General features: G+C 35.2%; 1 protein-coding gene across 1 annotated transcript; it reads right to left on the reverse strand.

Annotated features, from left to right (window-relative positions):
• Positions 1–205: 205 nt before the first annotated feature.
• Positions 206–2,439, reverse strand: LOC149410549 (uncharacterized). The gene is made up of 2 exons (XM_089647939.1): positions 2,367–2,439; positions 206–1,748 (listed from the first exon to the last, which is right to left on the reverse strand). The coding sequence occupies exon 2, from the start codon at positions 1,713–1,715 to the stop codon at positions 516–518; it is 1,200 nt and encodes a 399-aa protein (XP_089504065.1). The 5' UTR covers positions 1,716–1,748; positions 2,367–2,439; the 3' UTR covers positions 206–515.
• Between the last annotated feature and the right edge of the window lie 21,100 nt (positions 2,440–23,539).

Here is a 23,539-nt window from a genome sequence, read left to right on the forward strand (position 1 = left end):
CATCTTAGCTTCAAGTTCGCGAAAAGTCGGAGGGGTTAAAACTGTACCATACTGTTATTTATGTTAGGTTATTATAGATAAAAATTAAAATAAATTGAATGGACTGGAGTTCCTTATTGTGCTTCAAAGTAAGAAAAAAAAAATTAAAAGTATTTTGTTGTATTGACATATTTTCGCAGGTTTTACCAGAGTCAATTGTTGTATTAAATTTGAGATATGTCAAATTTTTGGGATAATTTATTACAATTATATTATTATAATATATACATATATATTAAACTTTAGTTTGTAGATGGAGTATGTAATATAACAGAATCAATAGGGCACATTATTGATGACATTTTTTCATTGACTGAGAAACAGTAATTTATGGCACGATAAATATTAATCATTGACTTCATTGCATCAACTTAATTTGTTGTTGCTCGAGTGTTCATTTGATTTCCTGTCCGCGACTATTCAAAATTACAAAATGACCGAGTTTGTCAACTTTTTGACCAGCATACTTGTTAACTTTAAGAAAATTCCCCACACTCTTCCTTAGCGAAATTATCCGGCATATCTAACTCATGTTTCACTAATGTTTGTTTGTCACCTTCCAAATGTTCCTTTACATTCTTAGATTGTCGCAAATCCTCAATAAGAATCTGGTTTTTTTCGAAACGATTCGTATAACTGTATTCATCTTGTTTTTCATCGCCTTCCGACTGTCGCAGATCATTTTCTAACAAAAGCCGATCACTTGAAATTTCGTCATCAATCTTTCCTTTACGCTTCTTTCTCCGTGCTAATCTGTGATTATTCATGTTCAGCCGTTCGTGAATCTTCATGTGCGATTGCAAGTGACCACTTTGTTTAAATTTGCTCTTGCAACACGTGCAGGCATACTTCCGTTCCCCCGTGTGTATTCGCATGTGCATTTGTAAATGTCCGCTTTGCTTAAACTGCTTGTTACAAATGATACAAAGATGATCTTTCTCGCCTGTGTGGGTTTTGAGATGACTTTTAAGATGAATGTTTTGTTTAAATGACTTTGAGCAGATTGAGCACAAGAATTTGCGTTCGTCCGAATGGATACGTTTATGATTTAAAAGATGGCCGCTCTGTTTGAATTTCTTTTCGCAAATATTGCAAGAGTACCTGCGCTCTCCAGTATGCATTGTAAGATGACTTCTCAAATGAGACGTCTGCGAAAATGTTTTGTGGCAAATCTTGCATTGCAATTCTTTGTTTAAATGCACATTTTTAACATGCGTCTGGAGAAGAGATTCATTTTTAAATGTCTTGGAGCAGACATAACAAACCTTCCCCGATAGTAATTCAATGTCCGGTAGATTCAAAGGGTCTACGTGAGGTAGTATATGTGTTTTTTTGTGTTTTAATAAGTTTGTGAGTAATAGATATTGCGATCCGCAAGTAAGACAACAATATCGCTGTTGTTTTTCATCCGGTTTTGATAAGGTTAAATAGTAATCGGCTTGTTTCGAGTTGGGGTCATATTTTTTGAAGATTTTTTCAGTTGTTTTATTTTCTTCCCATTTTTCTGTTTCCGAAATAGAATTATCAGAATCCAAATCGCTTTCCGAGTTAGAAACATCATTTAGGGTAATGTAGTTGTCGTCAGTTTCCACTTCTATGTTGTAAAATATTTGATGTTGAAACGGCTCATGCTCAGAATCCTCTGGTATGACTTCAACATTCCCTTCGTCGTCCATTACGGTGATTCAGCTTTCTGACGTGAAGCACATCTGAAAAAGAAACAATTTACTGTTAGTTGATTTGATTCATTGTTAAGGCAGTAAAATGGGAATATATAAACCTTCTCTAAGCATCAAACACTTCTGAGGATTTATGGGTAGTGCAATTCAAACACAACCTACAAGAAATTAAGTCAGGCACTCTAACCACTGAGATATCCAAACACCTCATCACTTTTGAGGTTTACGACATTGTTGTCTTTACCTTATTGCAAAATCACATAAATGCCACTACCCAACACTTTCAAACATCAAACTTAGTCGAAATGTCAGATATATTGACAAATTTAATGGCGGGAAGGTCTACAAGATCCGAAAATCGCGAGTTCACGTATTTATGACCAAACATTTACAATACAGGTTTCACATTCAACTAATAGATAGCTATATTTTGATATTTAAAAATAATATAAATCTAAAATCGTGTCGAGACAGATAAAAAAGCTAGTTATCGTTATATTGATAATTATAGCTATGACGTGACATGGAAATTTGTCAAATATGCAAGATTTTTGTCTTGAATTACAAACAAAATCAATGTCTGGTGTTATATTCCTATGCTTAAAATGTTAAAACATCGAAAATAGGGTTTTAAATAAGAAAACTAACCGTAAAAATGGGGTTGACTTATGACAGATCGTTTCTTCTTCTACTAAGGAATACTTCAAATGGCTGTTCGAATCAGTGATGCCATATCCAAAAAATAAAAATAAAACATATTTCAGAGGTAAAAAAAAACATGTTTTACCGTGTTTTGAAGGATGAAAAAAAACATGTTTTTCGTAAGCTTTTTATTGAGAAATTAAACAAGAAAACAACGGTACTTAAGTAAATTATCAAGATGCTAATGCTTAATGCACTATTCAAAACAATCTTTTTATAATTTATGATTGTCTGTTTTTGTTTTTTTTTCTTTTTAGCACTCACTCAGAGCCCAAAAAACAGTACTAAAGACAATTCTATTATTTCCAGTTAGAACTCCGATAGAAGAAATATTTAAAAACTATCAATGTACAAAAACTTTAGTAAAAAACGATTTTTGTTTAAAATTTAAAAAAAAATATATATATATATATATATATATCTAAATACTCCACTTCCCAATATAAGACCAGAGCAATAAGCCAAAATATACTGGTTACCCCAGTTTGAACACATCAAACTGGGGTAGCCAGAAAAATAAAAAGAATATTATTAAAACAAAAACTAAAAACATGGCTGAGAGAACAAAGTGATATTCAACTTATAAACATTATGAAGACGATATAAAGACAACTTGAAACAAAATACAAAAGTTTAAGAACTGCAGGCCTCCTCAAAACAGGAAACCCTAGTGAAAAAAAATTAACTTATTCTTGCATTTTACTTTTTACATACATCATGCACAAAGTTTGCAATTGCAGCTAATAATCTTTCTTTCCTAGGAAAAAAATTATGTTTTTGAAAAAAAAATACAACAAAGCACATGAAAAAATTTAACCTCATTTTTTTGCTGTTATCTAGTTTAATTTTCATCAAATTTAAATTAAAGAATAAGATTAAAATATAAACAACTTTTAAAAAATTGTAAAATTAAGTTTTTATAGATCCATGAAATCATGGAGAAAAATTCTCCCGAACTTCAATAATTTATCTTTTCTTCATATTACAATAGCTGATGTAGTTAACTAATTGACGCTGTACATTAATTTCAAATTATTTATTGACGAAGATATTAATTATATGAATAGACATTGTGAACATTGCGTGTACTGAAGTTCAAGAAATACATTCGGAATTTCCCTCACGAAACCCATGCTAAAAAATTTTACTCAAACGTACCCTTTTTCGTGACCGGTAAAAACCATCCAAAAAAGCATGAAAACGTGGTAAAAACCATGCATCTGGCAGCACTTGTTCGAATGTTCAAAAAACAAGGGCATGGCTACGAAGTAAGTAGCTACTGTTTTTTAGCGAATTTACAAAGAAAATAATATTATTGTAGAAAGCAATCACTTTGTGGTTTGACAAATTTAATAAAATAAAATAAAATACTTTTTGTTTTAAAACCACGAGTTTTTAATAATTTTTAGAATCGATCGGTTTCGCTTTACTCAAGCATCTTCAGGGTACAAATTATTACTAGGAATTACTCGGGAAAATTCCTACAAAATTATTTTTTTCACAATTTTAAAACTGCGGTTTTGTCTATGGTAAATTAGTAACTTTTTGTGATAATTTCTTGTGGGCAAGGTATCGTCAAGTTTTTAGTATTGTCTTTAAAAAATTTAAAAATTATTTTATAGGTTTACAACAGTTAAGAGCCAGTCCCTGGAGAGGAAGATTAAATCCTTAAGAACCAAAAAAAAATTAAATACATATATGTAATCATAAAAATAGATTATGGTATTGTAGTTAAAAACAAAATTTTACGGATTGATTTATAGTGTGGTTGTTTTAACTTATACATTACGGAAATATTAACGAAACGCGACAATATTGACAGCCAACACCTTGCCCTGCAAGACTATTGACGGCTCAGTGGGCAGTAGACAACATGTAGACAACTAACGGCCGTTGTTCCTAATCCTACTGATTAAGAGTTGAGCCAAAATTTTGGCTCAACACTGCTCAAACGCACAACTACGCTCTTTCTAACGGAAAGGTGACGGCTGAGCGATCAACCAGCAAGCCAAAAAACTACCGTATTAAGCCTGCCTCAGTAAATGAATAGTTATAAAAATTGTCAACGGAGTAAAAAATATTCGCGACGCAAAGACACGGTGGAATTAAAGTCAAGCTAACACTTTATTTTTAACATATCACATACGTTCGTTTAAAAAAATATAAAATATCGGTTAATGTATTACAGTATTAAAAAAAATGCATTAATCACAAATACAATAATTATTTTAACATCGAAAGTTTTTACTTTGATGTCATTTTATTGTCTATGAAAGTTGGCAGGGCCACTTAAAATATTCAACCGTAAAGATTTTTTATTTTTTATATATTCAATAATATTGTTATTGGGTATAAAATAGTGGCATTTATAAACTCTAGTGTGACGAATGCAACGCTGTTTATGTTGGACAAACGGGCCGGTCCTTTAAGACGGATTGTATACCTGACAAAATCAACTATTTTCGACACACACGAACTCTGTTGTTCATTTCCAAAACAATATTTTTTCTAACTAGAATTTATTTTAAAAACGTTTGCCTGAAAACAGTAAGATGGCGGTAATGTAAATCTTCGTTATAAAAGTTATGAATTTCACTTTTTTTTATGCTTCCGATTTTGTTGTCCGGGTTAAATCTTCCCCATAGGAAAAACTAAACCCTTCCACAAATGATCATCTAGACAATCAACATTATGTAAGTGCATTATATAAGCAAAATAATACAAAACAATACAAGAACAACACGTCAACTCACAAAAGATCAAATGGGAAAATAATTCACCCACTCCAGATATTTTCATATCAGAGGGTTCGGCTCGGTAGAACTTCTAACAGGGCCTATAAATCCTACTGATCCCTCAACATAAATATTTAAAAAATCTTTTGTTATCCTACATGTATTCAAAATGACCGACTTTTGCATCTTTATATATAATTTTTTTGAAAGATCTAATACGCCTAAATTTTTAATTAGAGAGCTAGGTATAATGCCAGTAGCCGAAATAACGAATGGTAATATTTTTATAGTCTGAGAATGCCTAATTCTTTTTATTTCATTTCCTAAATCTGTGTATTTTCTTATTTTTTCGCTAACAGATTTTTGAATATTACAGGAATTTGGTATAGCGACATCAATGATATAAGTTAATTTTTAAAATTTTTTCATGTAAAACTATATCGGGTCTATTATGACTAATCGCTTATATTATTATTATTTCTTCATATATCTTTAGTCCTGATTTTCCATATTATGACATGTATGATGATGTATGTGCCAATTTCTTAATTATGTATATCTCTATTGAAAACATTTTGGCATTTGGTTTTACACAGTTTTATGCACAATAATTAACACATTAAATTCAATAGATAACAATGAATTAAATGAAATAATTTAAATAAATATTTTTTTAAGTAAGTACTTAAAATTTTAAATACCAAAATACTTTTAACAAAATAAAATTTTATTGATTCTGTGGTCCAGAATAAATATCTAGGTTCAGATATAAATGCTAATACTTCTTGTCGGGTCGATATTAGTTTCTAGCTAAGTTTAAAAAAAAACTATTTTATTTTTATTTTTATAGTGAATACCTCACAAGAGTCCCAACTGCTCCGGTCTGGAGCCAGTGAGACTATGGCATCCCCAATTGGGGTATGTTGTTTGGCTGAAGGTAAGTGGGTAAGGGAAGGAGATGGGGAAGAGGAAGGTGGGGAAGTATCTGGCTATTTAGATCTAGTCACTAAACACGGCTAAAGCCATTTGGAGAAACGTTTCAATTCTGAATGGTGGTCTTACACCAAGGCGATACTGGGAGTATCTTCCACTCTGGAACGTGCCGCATATATAGTATTTATTATTTTAATTAATCAATTATTACAAACATTACATTATATGTTAAAATATATAATGTTACATTATATATTAAAATATATAATACTTTATCTTGTCTTCAAATCTTGAACAACTATAATTTATTTTTATTTTATAACATTTTCATACAATGAGAATTTGTACCCGCTAATCCGATGTCAGCGAGAGATTAGTTCAACAATATTTTATGTATTCAACTATACTGCTACAACTAAGTAAAATGCATAAAAAGTGCCAAAATGCCGTCGTGTGTAATGAGAAATGGTTTGCTTTAAAAATTTAATAATAAGGTAACATTTGTATAGCGCAGTTTTGTGTTATTTTATTTCAAGTGCGCTTAAAACTATAACAAAATTAAAAATAATCCTACAGTGCTCCTTACAAAATATTGATAAAATAATGTTAAATAAAGAATATGCAGTATACGAGTATACAAGGTAATGAAAAGAGAACAAAAATTAACAATCATAGTGCTGTTATAGCACAGAACAATATTAATAGAAAGTAACGGTGCTATTATAGCACAAATAAGAATGTCGAAAAATCATGGGATAAATTTAATACAATGTTATGGATAACATAGGGAAACGAGACAAAATTCATAAACAAATTAAAAATACACCGTACGACATTGCCTAGAGGCTCCGACATGCTTAATCCGGCCCTGCATGGAACAACTTAATTACTATAAATGATATATATAACCCAAAGTAAATATGGAAAATATTTTTTTTTTTTTTTGGTTTTAGGCATTTCACCCTGAAAAGAGTGCTTTGTGCCGGTAACAGTTAAAGTGGATAAAAAAATTCGGTTAATCTATTGGGAGAATAATAAAACAAATTAAACATTGGACTCATTTAGATCGCTAAAACAAATTAAATGTTGAATTCATTCAGGTTAATAAACTTACATAAAGCTGTATGAACACGAGAATTGTTAAGAGATAAAAGGTATGAAATGTTAAGGGGGGACTGGTGTGTGATTTTAATAAGACGGCGGTATATGTTCTTGAAAGATGAATGATTTTTACAGTTAAAGAAAACGTGGTCGAGGGTTTCCTCTTCCACACCGCACTGGCAGACCGGATCATCCAAAACTCTAATTCTAGCCAAGTGGGATGCAATTGAACAATGACCAATTCTCATTCTCGAAATACATGAAATGAATCGTTTTGACAGTTTTTTACCGTGAAACCATGGCTTAGCAGGGATATGGTTTTGAATTCCAGCATAGAAAGATCCAGTTCTTATTTTGGAGACTGCCCAATTTTCTTCCCAGGCACGAGTCATGTTGGATTTAAGAATCGGGAAGACATCGGAGATAGGGATTCTAAAATTTAGTGGGATAGTTCCGGAATCTGAACCAGATTTGGCGAGAGAATCGGCCATCTCATTACCCTCTATACCCAAATGGGCAGGGACCCAGGCCAATACCGTCTCAAACCCAGATTCACTTAGAGAATTGAGAAGATTTTTTATTTTACATATAATATTGTCTTCCGGATAACATAGAATATTTGACATAATTTTAGTTAGAGCACTTAGCGAATCAGTACATAGTAAGGCTCGATGAATGTTGAGAACCTGGATTTGATTTAGCGCTTGTTCAATTGCAAAGCATTCAGCTGTAAATATGGAAACTTCTTTCGGTAATTTATAAGTGAGATTGATGTTGAATTCTGGACTATATATTGATGCTCCACATCTTTTATTTTCAAATTTGGAACCATCCGTGTAAAGGATGGAAAATCCAGGGAATTTTGAAGCCACAATGCTTTTAAAACAGTCATCCACATTATGAAATTTATTTGGGGAAGATAAAATATTCTTCCGAAAGTCTGATGTTATTGTGTTCGGCATAAAAGTGATTGCCTTAAATGGAATATTGTATATAGGGAGATTGGGAACTTCTTGAAGATATTGGAGGGAAGATGACAGAGAATTATAGAGATGAAAACTTTTAATTAGGAGAGGAAAACATTTTTTTTCACTCAATCTTTTGTTAGACTTCAAATTAACACTTAGCAGATTAAGACTTTGTTTAATAGGATGATGTGATAACGATAAAGCCTTGAAAATATATTTATTGGCAAGGAATTGCCTTCTGAAATATAATGGAGGCTCCCCACATTCCACCTGAAGCGCATTAATTGGAGAAGACTTCATAGCTCCAATAATCATTCTGAGGGCTTTTGATTGAATTCTTTCCATTTTCTTATCTAAATATTTAGGGAAGGGGTCAAAAAGGAATGTGCCGTAATCCAAGTGGCTCCGAACTAGGGAATTATACATTAATTTAAGAGTGGTAGGATGAGATCCCCACCATACTCTGGAAACTGCTCGCATCATATTAAGTCCCTTTTCACACTTTGTAGAAATTATCTGAATGTGTGGAAGCCAGGAAAGTTTATGGTTCAAAAGAAGACCAAGGAATTTGATTTGAGTAGTGGTTTGTAGAGGCACATTATCAAAAGAGATTGAGAAGTGGGGAATTTTTCTTTTGCGCGTGAAAGCCACGACCCTTGTTTTAGATGCCGCCAGATTCATCCCATTTATTGACAACCAGCTTTTAATATATTGTAAAGCCAAATTCATTTCCTTAGCTGCAAGAATGATATTTTTATGTAACAAATATATAAGGATATCATCCGCAAAGTAAAGTCGCTTGATAGAAAAAGGAATTACTGAGTCTAGGTCGCTTATATAAATATTAAACAACAGAGGACTGATAACAGAACCCTGGGGTAAACCTCTCCATAGTTTGCGCCTTAAGCATTTAGAGGAAGACTCAATAATAATAGACCTATCTGTGAGCAAATTAATAATAAATTGGACTAGTTTCGGGGGGATTTGTTTTTTAATTAGCTTTTCTTTCAAAACATTCAGTAAAACATCATCGTAAGCTGATGAAAGGTCAAGGAATGTGGCCAATGTATAAGAATTTAGGGATTGAGAAACTCGGATATCAGTTGTGAACAAACTTAAATTATCCATTGTAGATTTCTTTTTCCGAAAACCATACTGATTTGGTGAGATAATATCCTGACTTTCAACAAACCACTCTAGTCTGTTTTTTATCAAACGCTCCGCTACTTTCATCAAACATGATGAAAGGGCAATAGGCCGATAAGACGAAATTTCAGATGGATTTTTTCCAGGTTTTAAAATGGGAATGATTTTTTGAGTTTTCCAAACATCCGGAAGTAGTCCTGTTTCAAACATATTATTAATAAGAGATAAGAAATATTCAACCGCCATATCAGAAAATGATTTAATGAAACTATAAAATATTCCATCGGGACCCGGAGCAGAGTCAGAAAGGGCTTTTATTACTCGTTTCATCTCATCAATGGAGAAAGGAGCATCTAGCCAGTTAGAGTGAGATGGATACGGCTTAATAGAAGGTATTTCTTCACATCCGGCAACTGATGGGGGGGCTATTTTATCCGCAAATCCTATAAGAATTTCTTCTGATATATGTTGGATTCTTGGCGGAGAATACGACGATCCAAATTTTTTTAAGCTAGACCAAACTGAAGACTGGGGAGTTTCCGGAGACAGGTTCTCACAGAACTTCCGCCATCCAGCGCGCTTCTTATTTTTCAAAATTCGTTTGGTTTCTGCCTGGGCTTTTTTAACTGATAAAAAATTTTCTAGTGACATACACTTACGAAAAGAGGAAATTGCTATTTTTCGAGAGTTGACGGAGCGAGTGCATTCCTCGTCCCACCACGGAGTAGAGTGTTTTATTTTAATGTTCGCATTGCGTTTCGGGATGGATTTTTCAGCTGCATTTATAACCATAGAAGGAAACGTCTCACATTGCATTCTGATGTCTCCCGGGGACGATTTTGTTAAATTAATAAGGTTATCTAGTTCAGAAGAGAAAGTGCTCCAATTCGCATCTTTCGTTCTAAATTTGAGATTATTTTTAACTGGGGGGGAATAAGTGTTAAATTGATGGTGGAAGCGGATTATAATTGGGAAATGATCACTAGAGAGGGGATCGTTTAGGATGTCCCAAGAGCATTTAGATGCTAACGAATACGAACAAAGAGATATATCAACAGCACTTTTCCGTTGATGAGGGGGGGTGAATCTGGTTGGAGATCCGTCATTTAAAAAACATAGATTATGGGTATCAATAAAATCTAAAAGATTGCGGCCAGAACGATTTGTTATTTCGCTACCCCAAGAAGGGGAATGTGCATTAAAATCTCCAAGGATCATATAAGGGGAACAAATCTGGGTTAAGATTGGTGCCCATTCATTTTCAATAAAAGTCGTAGAGGGAGGAATATATATTGACAATATTGTGATATCAGATAAGACAGCTGCTATTATCTGGATATCGTCGGAGGGAGTATGAATATTAATTTCTTTAAAAGGGATAGAATTATGGATTATCAGAGCCGAGCCGCCTTTACCATCCGGTCTGTCGTGTCTGAGACAATAATAACCTGGAATTCTTAAGTGAAAGGAGGGTTTTAACCACGTTTCAGAAATGGCGGCTACTGAAACGTCGTGTTCGTCGAGTAATTGAATTAGGTCAGATTTGTTAGCGAAGAGGCTTCTACTGTTCCACTGAAGGATTTTGTTCAGTTTCGAAGCCATTGGGGAGGCAAGATAATAAAGATTTAATGTAATCGGCAGCGTTGGACGGTACAGTATTGTTGTTTGTAAGGATAGTAATTAAAAGGGTTATTAAAGTTTGTATAAAAGAATTATTATTAATTATTTCGGAGAGAGCAGGAGGGGAAGTATTACCATTAATGGCACACCCATTGGGCGTCTGGGATTTGGCATTCCCATTCGGGCTGGCCAAAATATTATTCAATTGTTTTTTATCAAGGTAAGGTGTATATTTTGGGTTGGGTTTGACTGGCTTGAGAATGGTTTCTCTGTGAGAAGATGACGTTGAATTTAAAAAGGTGGTTGTTTGGAAAGGAGCTGAGGACGATGTCATCTCTGCGAATGATTTTTTCGCAGGAGAGATTAACTTTGAGGCCTGGAAGTACGAAATGTTGTCGGTAGCCATTTTATGTTTTATGTTCTTCTGTCTTGTTAATTCCGGACAGGCTAGACTGACCGCAGTATGTGCACCCGAACAGTTAATGCAAATGGGATCATTGGAAGATTTCGGACATTGATCAAATGGGTGACCTTCTCCGCAATAGTAACAACGTGGGGGGGAGCGGCATACGGATTTCGAATGTCCGAACCGGCAGCAGTTGAAACATTGAATTGTTGGAAATTTATAAACTTCGACGGGAAGCGAGGTATAGTAAATTAACACACGAGACGGTAGGGATTGTCCCTCAAATGTAACAACAACAGACTGGGAAGGTTTCCAGATCGTGTTTCCGTCAGTAGAATCCTTGTAGTTCAGTCGACGTACTTTTAATACTTTTGGGGTTCCGTGAGAATTATTCAAAGCATCAACAATTTCAGCCTCTGGGATCTCCGCGGGAATTCCTCGCACAAGACCCATTCTCGAAAGGTTAAATGTAGGGATGAACGATTTATATTTATGATTTGAGAGCGAGTCAATTTTTTTTACAAATCCATTTGCGGAAGCGGCAGTGTTAAACTCGATAGATAATTTATATCGCCCTTCCGGTTTAATTGAACCGTTAACAATACCAAGGTTATTATTTTTTGAGTCAAATACGAATTTTCCAAAATCTAAAGGATGTATAAGTTTTCCCTGTTCAGTTCTCTGAACATTAACGGTAAATGGACCGGAAGCTGAAGCAGGATAAAGTAATTCAGTACTTTTGGCATTATCGCTAGTTGAAGTACTTGGCTGGATGTTACTATTGGTGTTAAGGTCGTTAGGGGTCGAGGTTTGTTGAATCGGTGGTATAGATTTAACTTTCGATGGAATATGAAGGCTATGCGATGGTCGTCGTTTACGAGATGGGAGCGTAATAGAAACCTGGCTCGTATTAGATTCCGAATCAGAAAAATCCAATATCGACCCTGGGTCGGGAGGTCGATCTTCATCTTCCTCCATTATATAAAAAAAAAACTTAACTTTAAAAATTAAACTGAAAAAATAATACGCAGTCTATTTCATTGACTGTACAAACAAAAACGGATTAGCCGTAAGCAGGAATGCAAACAAATAGGTAAACGATAAACAATATTAAATAAAATGTAACAATAATCTCTTATCTGTACGCAGCGCAGGAACGGGCGAACGGCACTTAGCAATAGTAATGTACACACAACCACTGTTGACCGCGGCTCGAATCGGACTCATGGAAAATATTAAAAGAAGTTACATACACACAAAAATACAAACAGAAAAATACTATTGAACATCTAAATATTAACTGAATAAATTAGATACCAATACAAGTACAGAAACTGTAGCAAATCATGTGAATAACTTGTTCGCAAGTATAGGAGAAGTTTTAGCAAACCGTAAAAATACAAAATACAAACACACTAACACAAAAAAATAGATCAAACATCAATACACAACCGACGCAACACAGATTTATACGCCAATTATACTGTAAAACACTACTAAACTACATTTTTGGCTTTTAACACTTTGGCTTGTAGAGCATTGACAACATGTTCAGGTTCTTTAATTTTCATACCGCGTTGAATTCGGCTATCCGCTAACTCTGGCAAAAGTGATTCGTTGAAAAACTTTGTCCGGCGTGGTAACACTTTTAGCTCAAATTCATTGTCAGGATATATTCTTATTACTTCTACTCCACTTTCAGAATAAATTATAATGTCACAGAAGTCCTTTCTTGTAATGAATAATTGTCCTTGAACTTGAAATGAATAATTATGTGACTTCTTCAACACAAGTATTCCATTCTGCACGGCAACGAAGATATTATCTTCCAGAGCTGCGTCAAGAATAGTTTTGTTTCCGATTGAGGGCAGGCATTTTACTTCCACTATACCATTTTCTCCAACCAATCCATCTGGACTTGCCCCCAAGTATGGCCATTCCTTTCTCACAAAAAGACCACATGGCGACACTTTTACCTTGTATCTTTCCTCGTACAAGTCAATCGCAGTCTTTTCATTTTAAGTCAGTCATTTTAAATACACGTAGGATTACAAAATATTATCATATTATTAATATTTAATTTTTAAAAATATGGTATAATATCATATAATTTAATAATAATAATATTTTAATAATAATATATATTTTAATAATTATCATAAATATAATAATAATAATCATATAATTTAATAAAAAAAATACTTAAGACTCCCATCATGATAGCGCCATCTGTTGGGATATTTAAAAGAAGCTTTTAGTTCGATGTTCTACCGTATTTAAAATTTCAAATAGGCGCCATCGGACGGCCTATTTTAACAGTCATTTAAAAATCTAAGTGTTCTTTCTTAAATTGTAGTATAAAAAATATTAAATTAACTTTAAAAAATGGAAAAATATAATACCAATAATTTATCGTTTAGTTTTGATAAATAAACGTATCCAAAGTTTTATAATCTGCATTTTAAAAACAAGTAAAATTAGTGTTTATGAAAAAATTAAACTACGAACCTATTTTATTTATTTTTTAGTTTTTTTTTTCGCACGTTTAAAGAAAAACCCTTCAGGTATTTATTGACGATATTCAGCCTTTAATAGTATTTTTTAAAACGCACGTATCACGGTCTGAAAAAGGTCATATTTTCGATTTGATTTTGATAATTACTAAGGCTATGTTCATTTAAAAAAGTATAAAAAAAAATTTACTTGTTGAAAACAATATCATTATCGATTTGCTTAATAATATTATCATTATTTTAAATTAATAAAAAACTACACTCGGCCTTAACACTAGGTTCAAAGAACATATAAGATCTTTTAAAAATAATAATAAAATGCAATCTCAATTTGCCAAACATCTCCTAGATGAAAATCACTCACTTAATGATAATAATAAACCAACTCAGTTACACGTACAAAATAAAGGCCGTAAACTGAATCTTTTAGAGCAGTTAGAAATTAACAAAAACTCCAATAATCCGAAAGCTATTCTTTTTTTTTATTTTTTTTTTTTTATATTTACTCCACACAGGAGGCCCTGAAGAAAATAATTTCCCTCAGGGCCTATGTCATCTTTGGGGATGCTGTGTGGAGGGTCTTTTTGTGGAGAGGAAGGAGTGAACATGGGTCTTGAAGAGTCCCATGTTGTAGGAGGGAGGAAACACAGAGGCCGGCAGTTCGTTCCACAGCCGAGCTGTTGAACTTAAGAACGAATCGTAGAAGCGACCCGTTCTCATGTGACAAGTGTCAACTGTGTACAAATGTTGGGCGCGCGTTTGGCGTGTATCCCGACTACGCACCGGTGCCGAAGGGATCAATGACGCTAGTTCCTCAGAGCATCTTCCATTGTAATACCGATAGAACAAGGACAGCATACCTACCTGACGCCTGTGCTCTAAAGATTGCAGTCCGTTTGTTAAGATTGGGGAATCTATCAAACGGACCGCCCGTTTCTGCACAGAGTCAAGGGTTTTTTTCAGGTATTTAGGGGCTCCAGACCAGAGATGGCTGCCAAATTCGACCGTAGGGCGCACTTGCGATTTGTACAGGGTAAGCAGTTGTGTACTATTAAAGTATCTGCGGGCCCTGTACAGTACGCCCAGCTTCTGAGAGGCCAACTTTACTCTGGCTTCGATGGAGCCCCCGTACCTGAGCTGGTCACTTATAGTTACACCAAGCATATCAATGGAAGGCCTGTTCGGAAGATTGCTTCCGTTGAAGGAGACTAGATTATCATTTGGATCCCTTTTAGACGTAATCAGACAGGATTGGGTCTTTGAAACATTAAATTCGACGAGATTATTTTTACCCCAGGAGGAAATACTCTCGAGATAACCGTCCATTCTCTGTTTCAAAGCCCTCCGAGCTGTTGGAGTTTGTGTGCCCTTTGGGGGCTTATCAAACAAAAAGCTATCATGAACTGTACTGTCATCCGCGTAACAATGAATCGGTGCACATGTCAAAAGGTCATTGATGTGCAACAAAAACAAAGTCGGAGACAGAACCGATCCCTGTGGGACGCCAGCATTTATGGAGTGCGAGGAAGAGGTGAAACCGTCAGCAACCGCCTGAATCGACCTATCCCTTAAAAAGTTAGCAATCCACGTACACAGGGATGCGGGAAGTCCGTAAGAATGCAATTTGTTGACAAGTCCTCGGTGCCAGACCCGGTCAAAGGCCTTGGATATGTCTAGTGCGACCGTTTGGGTCTCACCGTGACGTTCCAGGCACCGCCCCCAAACATGCGTCACATACGCGAGAAGATCACCGCACGAGCGGTTCCGCCGGAATCCGTATTGACGGTCGTTGATAATTTTGTTCTTCTCGAGGTATGTGAGCAGTTTGTCGTTGATCACACGTTCCATCACTTTGGACAGAACTGATGTGATCGCAATGGGGCGGTAGTTGGCCGGGTTGGAGCGGTCACCTTTCTTGGGAATAGGGTGAATTACCGCTTTTTTCCAACCAGAGGGCACAGTGCCACACTTCAGGGACATTTTGAAGAGCTTTGTCAAAACCGGAACTATTTCCGCAGCACACCTCTGCAATACCAGGGCAGGTATTCCATCAGGTCCACTAGCTTTGTTAACATCGAGCCCCCGTATGACGTGGAGTACATCCCGATGCCGGATCCTCAGCTTTTTCATATAGAAGCCGCAGTGAGGAACCGACGGCGGAACAGCACCCCCGTCGTCGAGGGTCGAGTTTTCCGCAAACATTTTCCCTAATAAGTTAGCCTTTTCGGTGGCGGTGTAAACAAATATAATTCGTTCACCCCTACTAGATATCTTCAAACCTAGTACAAATATGAGTGCACTATGAAGTACTTAATTATGCTATTAAAATAACCATATGAGTCATCGTTTGGGAATAACTAACATAAAGACAGTCAGTCAAATTTAAACATTACACTAATTGGGTAAACTTTACTAAGGTAATAACCATTAATAATTTCTAATATTTTACTCAGAAATCAATTAAGAAATCAGTAATTGAAATTAAAATACCTACCTAGAAATAATATAAATGTATCGTCTGTAAGTGGGCTACCCACAGTTTGATAATGCCTTCAGAGGGCGAAACAGCTGTCACGCGTAACAATAATTACACAGCAGAACAATATTATTGAACAATATTATTGAATATATAAAAAATAAAATGGAGTTCTACAAATTAAACTTAATAACAATAAAAAAAAATTAACCGTAAAGATGTTTGGAAACCGGCGATTGAACGTTACTGTACAAATCGCTTGGCTGATCGGAGCCCAAGATTGATCACTGATCTTTTGAAAAGTTGGGAACAACGGCCTTAAGAATTAAAATGATAAAGTAATAAAAAATAAAGGGTAACAAATAATATATCTTCTAATTTATTTTTATTACAAACAGATAAGGTTGTTGAATAATTTTTAGAATATTTTTTCGCCCACCGGATGTCCCTGTGTTGTAACGGACGAATTCAAACAATAATTTAGAAGTTGCCAATTTCCTTATGCAATGGGTAAATAGAATATTTAGAGCCCCCATAAGTATTATGACTGGTGCCATGTTGGTCACCATATTTGAGCAAATTACGTTGGTAATATTTGTTATTGAGTACATTGTCTTGAGCGGCAAAAATATTTGTTTTTGTAGGACCTATTAACCCTCCAAACAAATCTCCATAACTCCTAGTTTTACCTTGGTTTTTGCCCCAGGGATAATTGGGTAAATATAATTGTGAGAATTTTTGCGCATTATCAGTTTTTGGCAATACATCCCAAACAAGGCTGTGATGCGACGATTTTCCAATATAGTCGTTTCTGCCCGGGGCATTTGCTGGCAAAGATTGCCCCCTGTAACTCCCATCACGTTCCCCTATTGACCACTTGTTCCCTGTAAAGCTACTGCTGGGTTCACCATGTTTCCATGGTCCCTCATTAAAGTTTCTACTATTTCCATATGATTCCTCGCTGAGACGGCCATTGGGTCCACCTTTCGACCACCCGTTCCCATAAGAGCGACTACTGGGTCCGCCATATTGGAATGGTCCCTTATTAAAATAGTTATCATGTCCACTTGCTAGCAGGCATTTTTCATAAATACTGCAGCCATATTGAGTAGCTAATTTCTCACTGAGTTTGCCATTGAATCCAACTGATGGCCAATAGTTTTCAATGAGGCTATTACTAGGCCAACTGTAATATGATGGTTCCTCGTTAAAACTGCTACTAAGTTCGTTTGCTCGCAAAGATTTCCAAGTGTAACTGAAAACATATGATGACATTTTCTCATTAAGACCACTGCTGAGTTCACTATATTGTGTCAAGTATCCATTCGCTAGTAGTGTTTCTTCATTTAGAATGCTAGTGGGCAACATATCCCTGATGTATAGTGCTGATTCTCCGTTAAAGTTGCTACCACTAGATGTCCAAACATTCCCACCGGGTTTCTTGATTGACCCGAAAATCGCATTGATGTATTTACCTAGTTCATTTGCTAAGTTAACATATTTGACTTGGCTGTAATGGCTGCCTTCAGGTTCACTTAATGGGGTAACATTTTTGGCCCCAAACAACATAATCATCGGTTTTGCTCCAATGACTTTAGTGGTATCAATAGTGCCTTCTACACTGGTCTCGGTGGCATCATTAGTGCCATCAAGGCTGTTAGCTACATTGGTATCGGTGGAATCATTAGTGATATAAATACTGTTATTTACATTGGTCTCGGTCGAATCATTAGTGTTATCAAGATTATTATCTAAGTTGGTCTCAGTGAAATTAGTAGTGCTATCAGCACTGCTAGCTATACTGGTCTCGGTGGCATCATTAGTGCCATCAAGGCTGTTAGCTACATTGGTATCGGTGGAATCATTAGTGCTGTCGAAACTACTAACTACATTGGTCTCGGTGGAATCATTAGTGTTGTCGGCACTGTTAGCCACATTGGTCTCGGTGAAATAATTAGTGCCATCAAGACTGTTAGTTACATAGGTCTCTATGGAATCATTAGTGCCATTAAGACTGTTATCTACATTGGTCTCGATTGAATCATTAGTGCTATCAAGACTTTTATCTTCGTTTATATCGGTGGAATCATAAGTGCTATCAGCATTGTTAGCTACATTGGTTTCTGTGGTATCATAAGTGACATCAAGACTGTTAGCTACATTGGTCTCGGTGGTATCATTAGTGTCACCAACACTGTTCGCTTCATTGCTCTCAGTTGAATCATTAGTAATATCAATACTGTTAGCTATATTGGTAACGGTGGTATCATAAGTGCCATCCAGACTATCTGTTACACTGGTATCAGTGGAATCATTAGTGCCTTCAACACTGTTTGCACCGTTAGGTTCGGTGGCATCAGTGACACCTTTTACACTAATTGCACCGTAGGCCTCGGTGGCACCATTTGTTCCTCCAACACTATATGTACCGTTTTCTTCGGTGGCAATATGTATTGTACCGGTTACACCATTCGCCCCATTAGCATATTTTTCGTCGGAATCACCAATTGCCTGAAAAATAATATAAATATTAATGAAACATTATATGCATTCAGCTTTACCAAGAAACTATTTCAATCGATTTAATTTCATGGTCCTTTTAATAAACTGTAAATGATTGATATTTAAATCGTTTTTTCAAGAAACAACACTTTGTGTATCAATTAAACTGTTGTTGTAAAGAACAAAGGTAAACTTCAATGTTCAGTTATCATCGATAAATATAGAAAACAAAAGTGGTCCGAAATTAGAACTCTGGAATACTCCAGAAGGCACAAACAATTATTTGGTTTAAATATTTCAGGCTAAAAATTAATTTAACGTTTGATTGTTGAAAATACCAACAAATTATGCTATTTATTGGTTATGGACATAACACATTAATTGATTAACGGCACCCAAACGAAGTCACGATTTATTGGATCCACAGCGAACCAGTTCCACAAGACTAAGACAAAGCATGATAATTGCTTTGGAAAATGGGAACACTTATATTACAGCGAAAAAATTATATGAATGAAATTTGATTTTAAACAGAAAGAAAAACCTACAGCGCAATTTATGCATAAAAAGACGCTGCACAAAAATAGCAAGCGAAGACAAAACATCGCGGCGTAATATAAAATATGAACACAGTTTTTCTTTTATGCCTTTAACTTTATAACTCGATTTATATCACTTTTGTGTCATAAAACTATGAGACAGTTACACTTATTTTTATTTGCTTAGAAATATGTTAACATCAGAATAGAATAATAGAAGTAGAAGAATATCCCCTTCATCGGTTCCCCGGAGGAAAATCTGTGCTGAACCATGTGACTCCCGATGTCGTCGATAGGCAGAATAATCTCAGCATCCCTCTTTGACCTCCACCAACTTCCCCCCATCATACGAAGAAAAATAATGAAAATTGATTTTTATACAGAGAGCATTAAAGAAAGTACGAAAATAAGGCCATTTATTAATAATTTTTTTGAAAAAAAAAAAGATTTTTATAACTTTTTTGACTTCCTAAAAAAATTCTGTTTTATTTTATTTTTTTATAAAAATTCGACAGAGAATGATTTTTTTTTAAATATGTAAGTACTGAAAGAGGGTTTGCATTAGTAATTCGTCGTAATACCAACTGAGCTAACGGGACCTCACTTGGTAAAGCGGTGCCCCGGCTGTGTTCGTGTCCTAGATGTGACCGTATCTCTTTCTGATTTTTCTATTTCAGATTTTCGTTTAGGAATTGCAAATATTGTCTTCAATAATAAAATATTACAATAGACAAACTTACAAAAAATAAAATGTTTACAATTGAATTAATCTTAAGAATAACTCATCTCAATTAGTTTCCTTAAGTAACATTCCATTCTTCAAATAAGTTTTAAATCATTTTGTAAAACAATGTACACTCCTCTTCCAGCCACAAGCTTATGCTTCTATGGAAGAGGGGTCTTGAAATATTTGATCATATATTGTAACAAATAAACAAAAATGTACTTATATAATAAAAAATAAATAAATAAATAACCTCCAATCATTTAATTTATTTTTTTTTGCGATTTTTAACCCGCTTCGATCGGGAGAGGCTGGTTTGGTGAGACCCTTTGACCTCTCCAACTGCTCTCTCTTGAGGCATCGCCTGACGCCGTAACATGAGGGATATATCATTCGTCCGTCACTCCTGGACACACTGATCCCTAGATTCCTACCCACCCTTCATACCTTATCCTTCCCAGAACTACCTCTCCTTACTTTATTTAAAATACCCCCCATGCAGCAACCCCAAAGATGACATAGGCCCTGAGAGAAATTATTTTCCTCAGGGCCTTCTGTGTGGGGTTTCTTAAAAAAAAGTTACGTTTTAAATATTTTCTGATCCCAAAAAAAAATATATAAAAACAATGTTAGTTGCCCTTTAGGATAATTTTTTAATTTGACGCTTTTCAAAAAGCACTTTAATTTATCTATTCAATTAGATTCTGATGTAAGCTGTGGTCAATAGGCGTGCATACTCATATGTGTTCTCATTTAACCCGTTGATGACGACTACACTGCGTGATTTTATGCATTATATTTCATCAGAATACGCCGATCGTGCTAGTTTTCCGTGCCAATTCAGTCGCCGACAAGGTACATAAACGTGTCAAAAGTACCAAAGATGATTTTTTTAAAAATATTTTATAGATATTTTATTATTTTAAAAATTACAAATCATGCGAATATTATTGAGTTCAGTGATCACCAACCTAGGAGTCTACTGTTTAAGGGGCGCCAAAATTTTACATGCGCTAAGTTAACTGTGAGATCGAGACAAAGACAACTTTTATTTTCGTTAATTTTCTTGAGATTTATCGCCTTATTAATTATTAAATAATAAATACCACAAATTACAAATATTAATATTAATAAAGGGGACGGCGATGGGACTAAGATTAATCGTTATTGTTAACTGGTAAAACTAAACGCCGAAAACAACATTCATTTTGAGTAATTATTATACTTAAATACCACCGGCCCTAAGAAAATTAACGCGTGTCGTCTCGGCCTCCGTGGTTGAGAGCTAGAGCTCTCGACTATCAACCCGGAGGTCTCGGGTTGAAAACCTGGCGTGCGCAAGTAAATTTAATTTTATTAATTTTTTTATTTGCTTATTAAAAATAATGTATATTATTTTTTCGACACGTTCCAAAGTGGAAGATACTATTAGTATTGCTTAGATCTACGACCACCATTTAGAATTAAAATGTTGCTTAAAATGGCTGTGGCCGTGTTTGGTGACCAGATCTGAATATCCAAATACTTACCCACCTTCATCTTCCCCATCTCCTTCCCCTCCATACTACATTCAACCTCACAACGTACCCCGATTGTGGATGCCATAGTCTCACTGGCTCCAGACGGTTGGAAGCAGTTGGGACTTTGCAGCTGTTTCACATTTAAAAAAAGTTCATGAAAACACTTCACATCTGCCCTGTGATGGAGACTATAACGCTGTCCGAAACGTTAGCTAAAGCCGGAAGGCAAGTATAATAACCAAAAATGAATCACGATAGCTAAATTATTATTTTTTTAATTTCCTGTATTTAAGTAGTTTGTTGTTTATACAAGAAAAAAAATTCGTAAACAAATCACGAATTTAGTTTTTTTTTAGTTTAGCTCAACACATGAGATATTGATGAAAATAATTCCCCTTAAGGCTTATGTCATTTTTGGGGATGCTGTGTGGAGGATCTTATATGAAGGGTGGGTAGGAATCTGGGGGTCAGTTTGTCCAGGAGTGACGGACATATAATTCCATCCCTCCATCCATCTATCGATGTTCTGAGAGACTCCTGCTGGAGAGGTCAAAGGGTCGCTCTCAACCAGTCTCTTCCAATTCGGTCTGCCATGCAATTGGTGGGCAGACACATCTGTCGCCAAGTCCCGGACAAGCCTCACCCCCATGAACCCGGACACCCCTGCTAGGCCACCAAATGTAGCGAAATACTTAGGGTGACTTATGGCTGAAGTATTGCTCATCCAATAAATGGCGACGGTACCCATACCCGCATCCCAAACGGTGGTTGACAGAAGTGTTAGTCAAATTGACAACTATTACTTCTTATAAATACGTTATTTATTAATAAGCACCTTGAATGTTCTCGCAACAGGCGATTAAAAAAATATAATAATAATGTGAAACTTTCAAAATAGAAATGCAGATTATATGTTGTGGAAGATTTTAAATATTATTATTAGTCGTCTAGGGTTAAAAAACATATCCTACTATGTTTGTTATACACTATTCACCATACATACATGGACCCCAATGGGACTATATGACATTATTGTATTTTCCGTCCCATAAACTTCATTTCCACTGATTAGTCATGCTGATAAAATGTATAAACACAAAATTAAAAATACATTTATAAACCTACTCATACTCGGTATAATAATCAATTGCGCTCTTCTTTCTGATAAATTTTTTATGTATATATACAAAGTCGGGATTGATTTGCTAAGTCAAGATTTTTCACTCTAGAACAGAGGTTCCCAAAGTGGTCTATATAGACCCCCAGGGGTCAATATCGGCTTGCTGGGGGTCTATGTCAGCGAGAAAAAAATTTGGGGGTCCACGAGATTCAAATGGGGGTACATACGAGCGGACCCCCATTTACCTCAACTCAATATTTAGGAGTTCCGTAAATGACACAATCCACCTAACACAAATATAATAGACTGAGAAATTACTTATTTGATATGTATGTTTATATTTCGTAAAGTTGTTTATTGAGGTATATAAATAGAGTCTACGTTCCTTTTCTCGTCAGAATTAATATATTTAACCAAAACATTGCACATTGGAAGCCGCGAATTTTCCTAATTCCCCAACATGTTTTTGAAAAACCAGGGTAATAATGACGTTCAACATTTAGATGTACTTCACACAGACTTAATAACTAAGTTTGAGGACATTTTGACTGTGGAAATGGAATGTTGAAGAATCGGATATCATATGACAGGAAGAACTGATCGGAATAAGCCCTAACAAAGAACTTAAGGGGCAATTCTGTAGGGCCAGCTACAGATAGAAATTCCCGTTGCTTATCCTGCTCCATTTTCATTTGGTGTAATACCTCACAAGGGCGCCCCTGTCTGCATAATGCAAAAAACAAAGGAACTATATCGCCACCCGGTTGTAGAGCAGGCAAGGGAATCTTTTTACGAAAAAAATAAATGATTATCACA

This window comes from Hesperophylax consimilis, chromosome 27 (genome assembly GCF_061612785.1).
Source record: "Hesperophylax consimilis isolate HC1 chromosome 27, BYU_Hcon_1.0, whole genome shotgun sequence".
Lineage (NCBI taxonomy): Eukaryota > Metazoa > Arthropoda > Insecta > Trichoptera > Limnephilidae > Hesperophylax > Hesperophylax consimilis.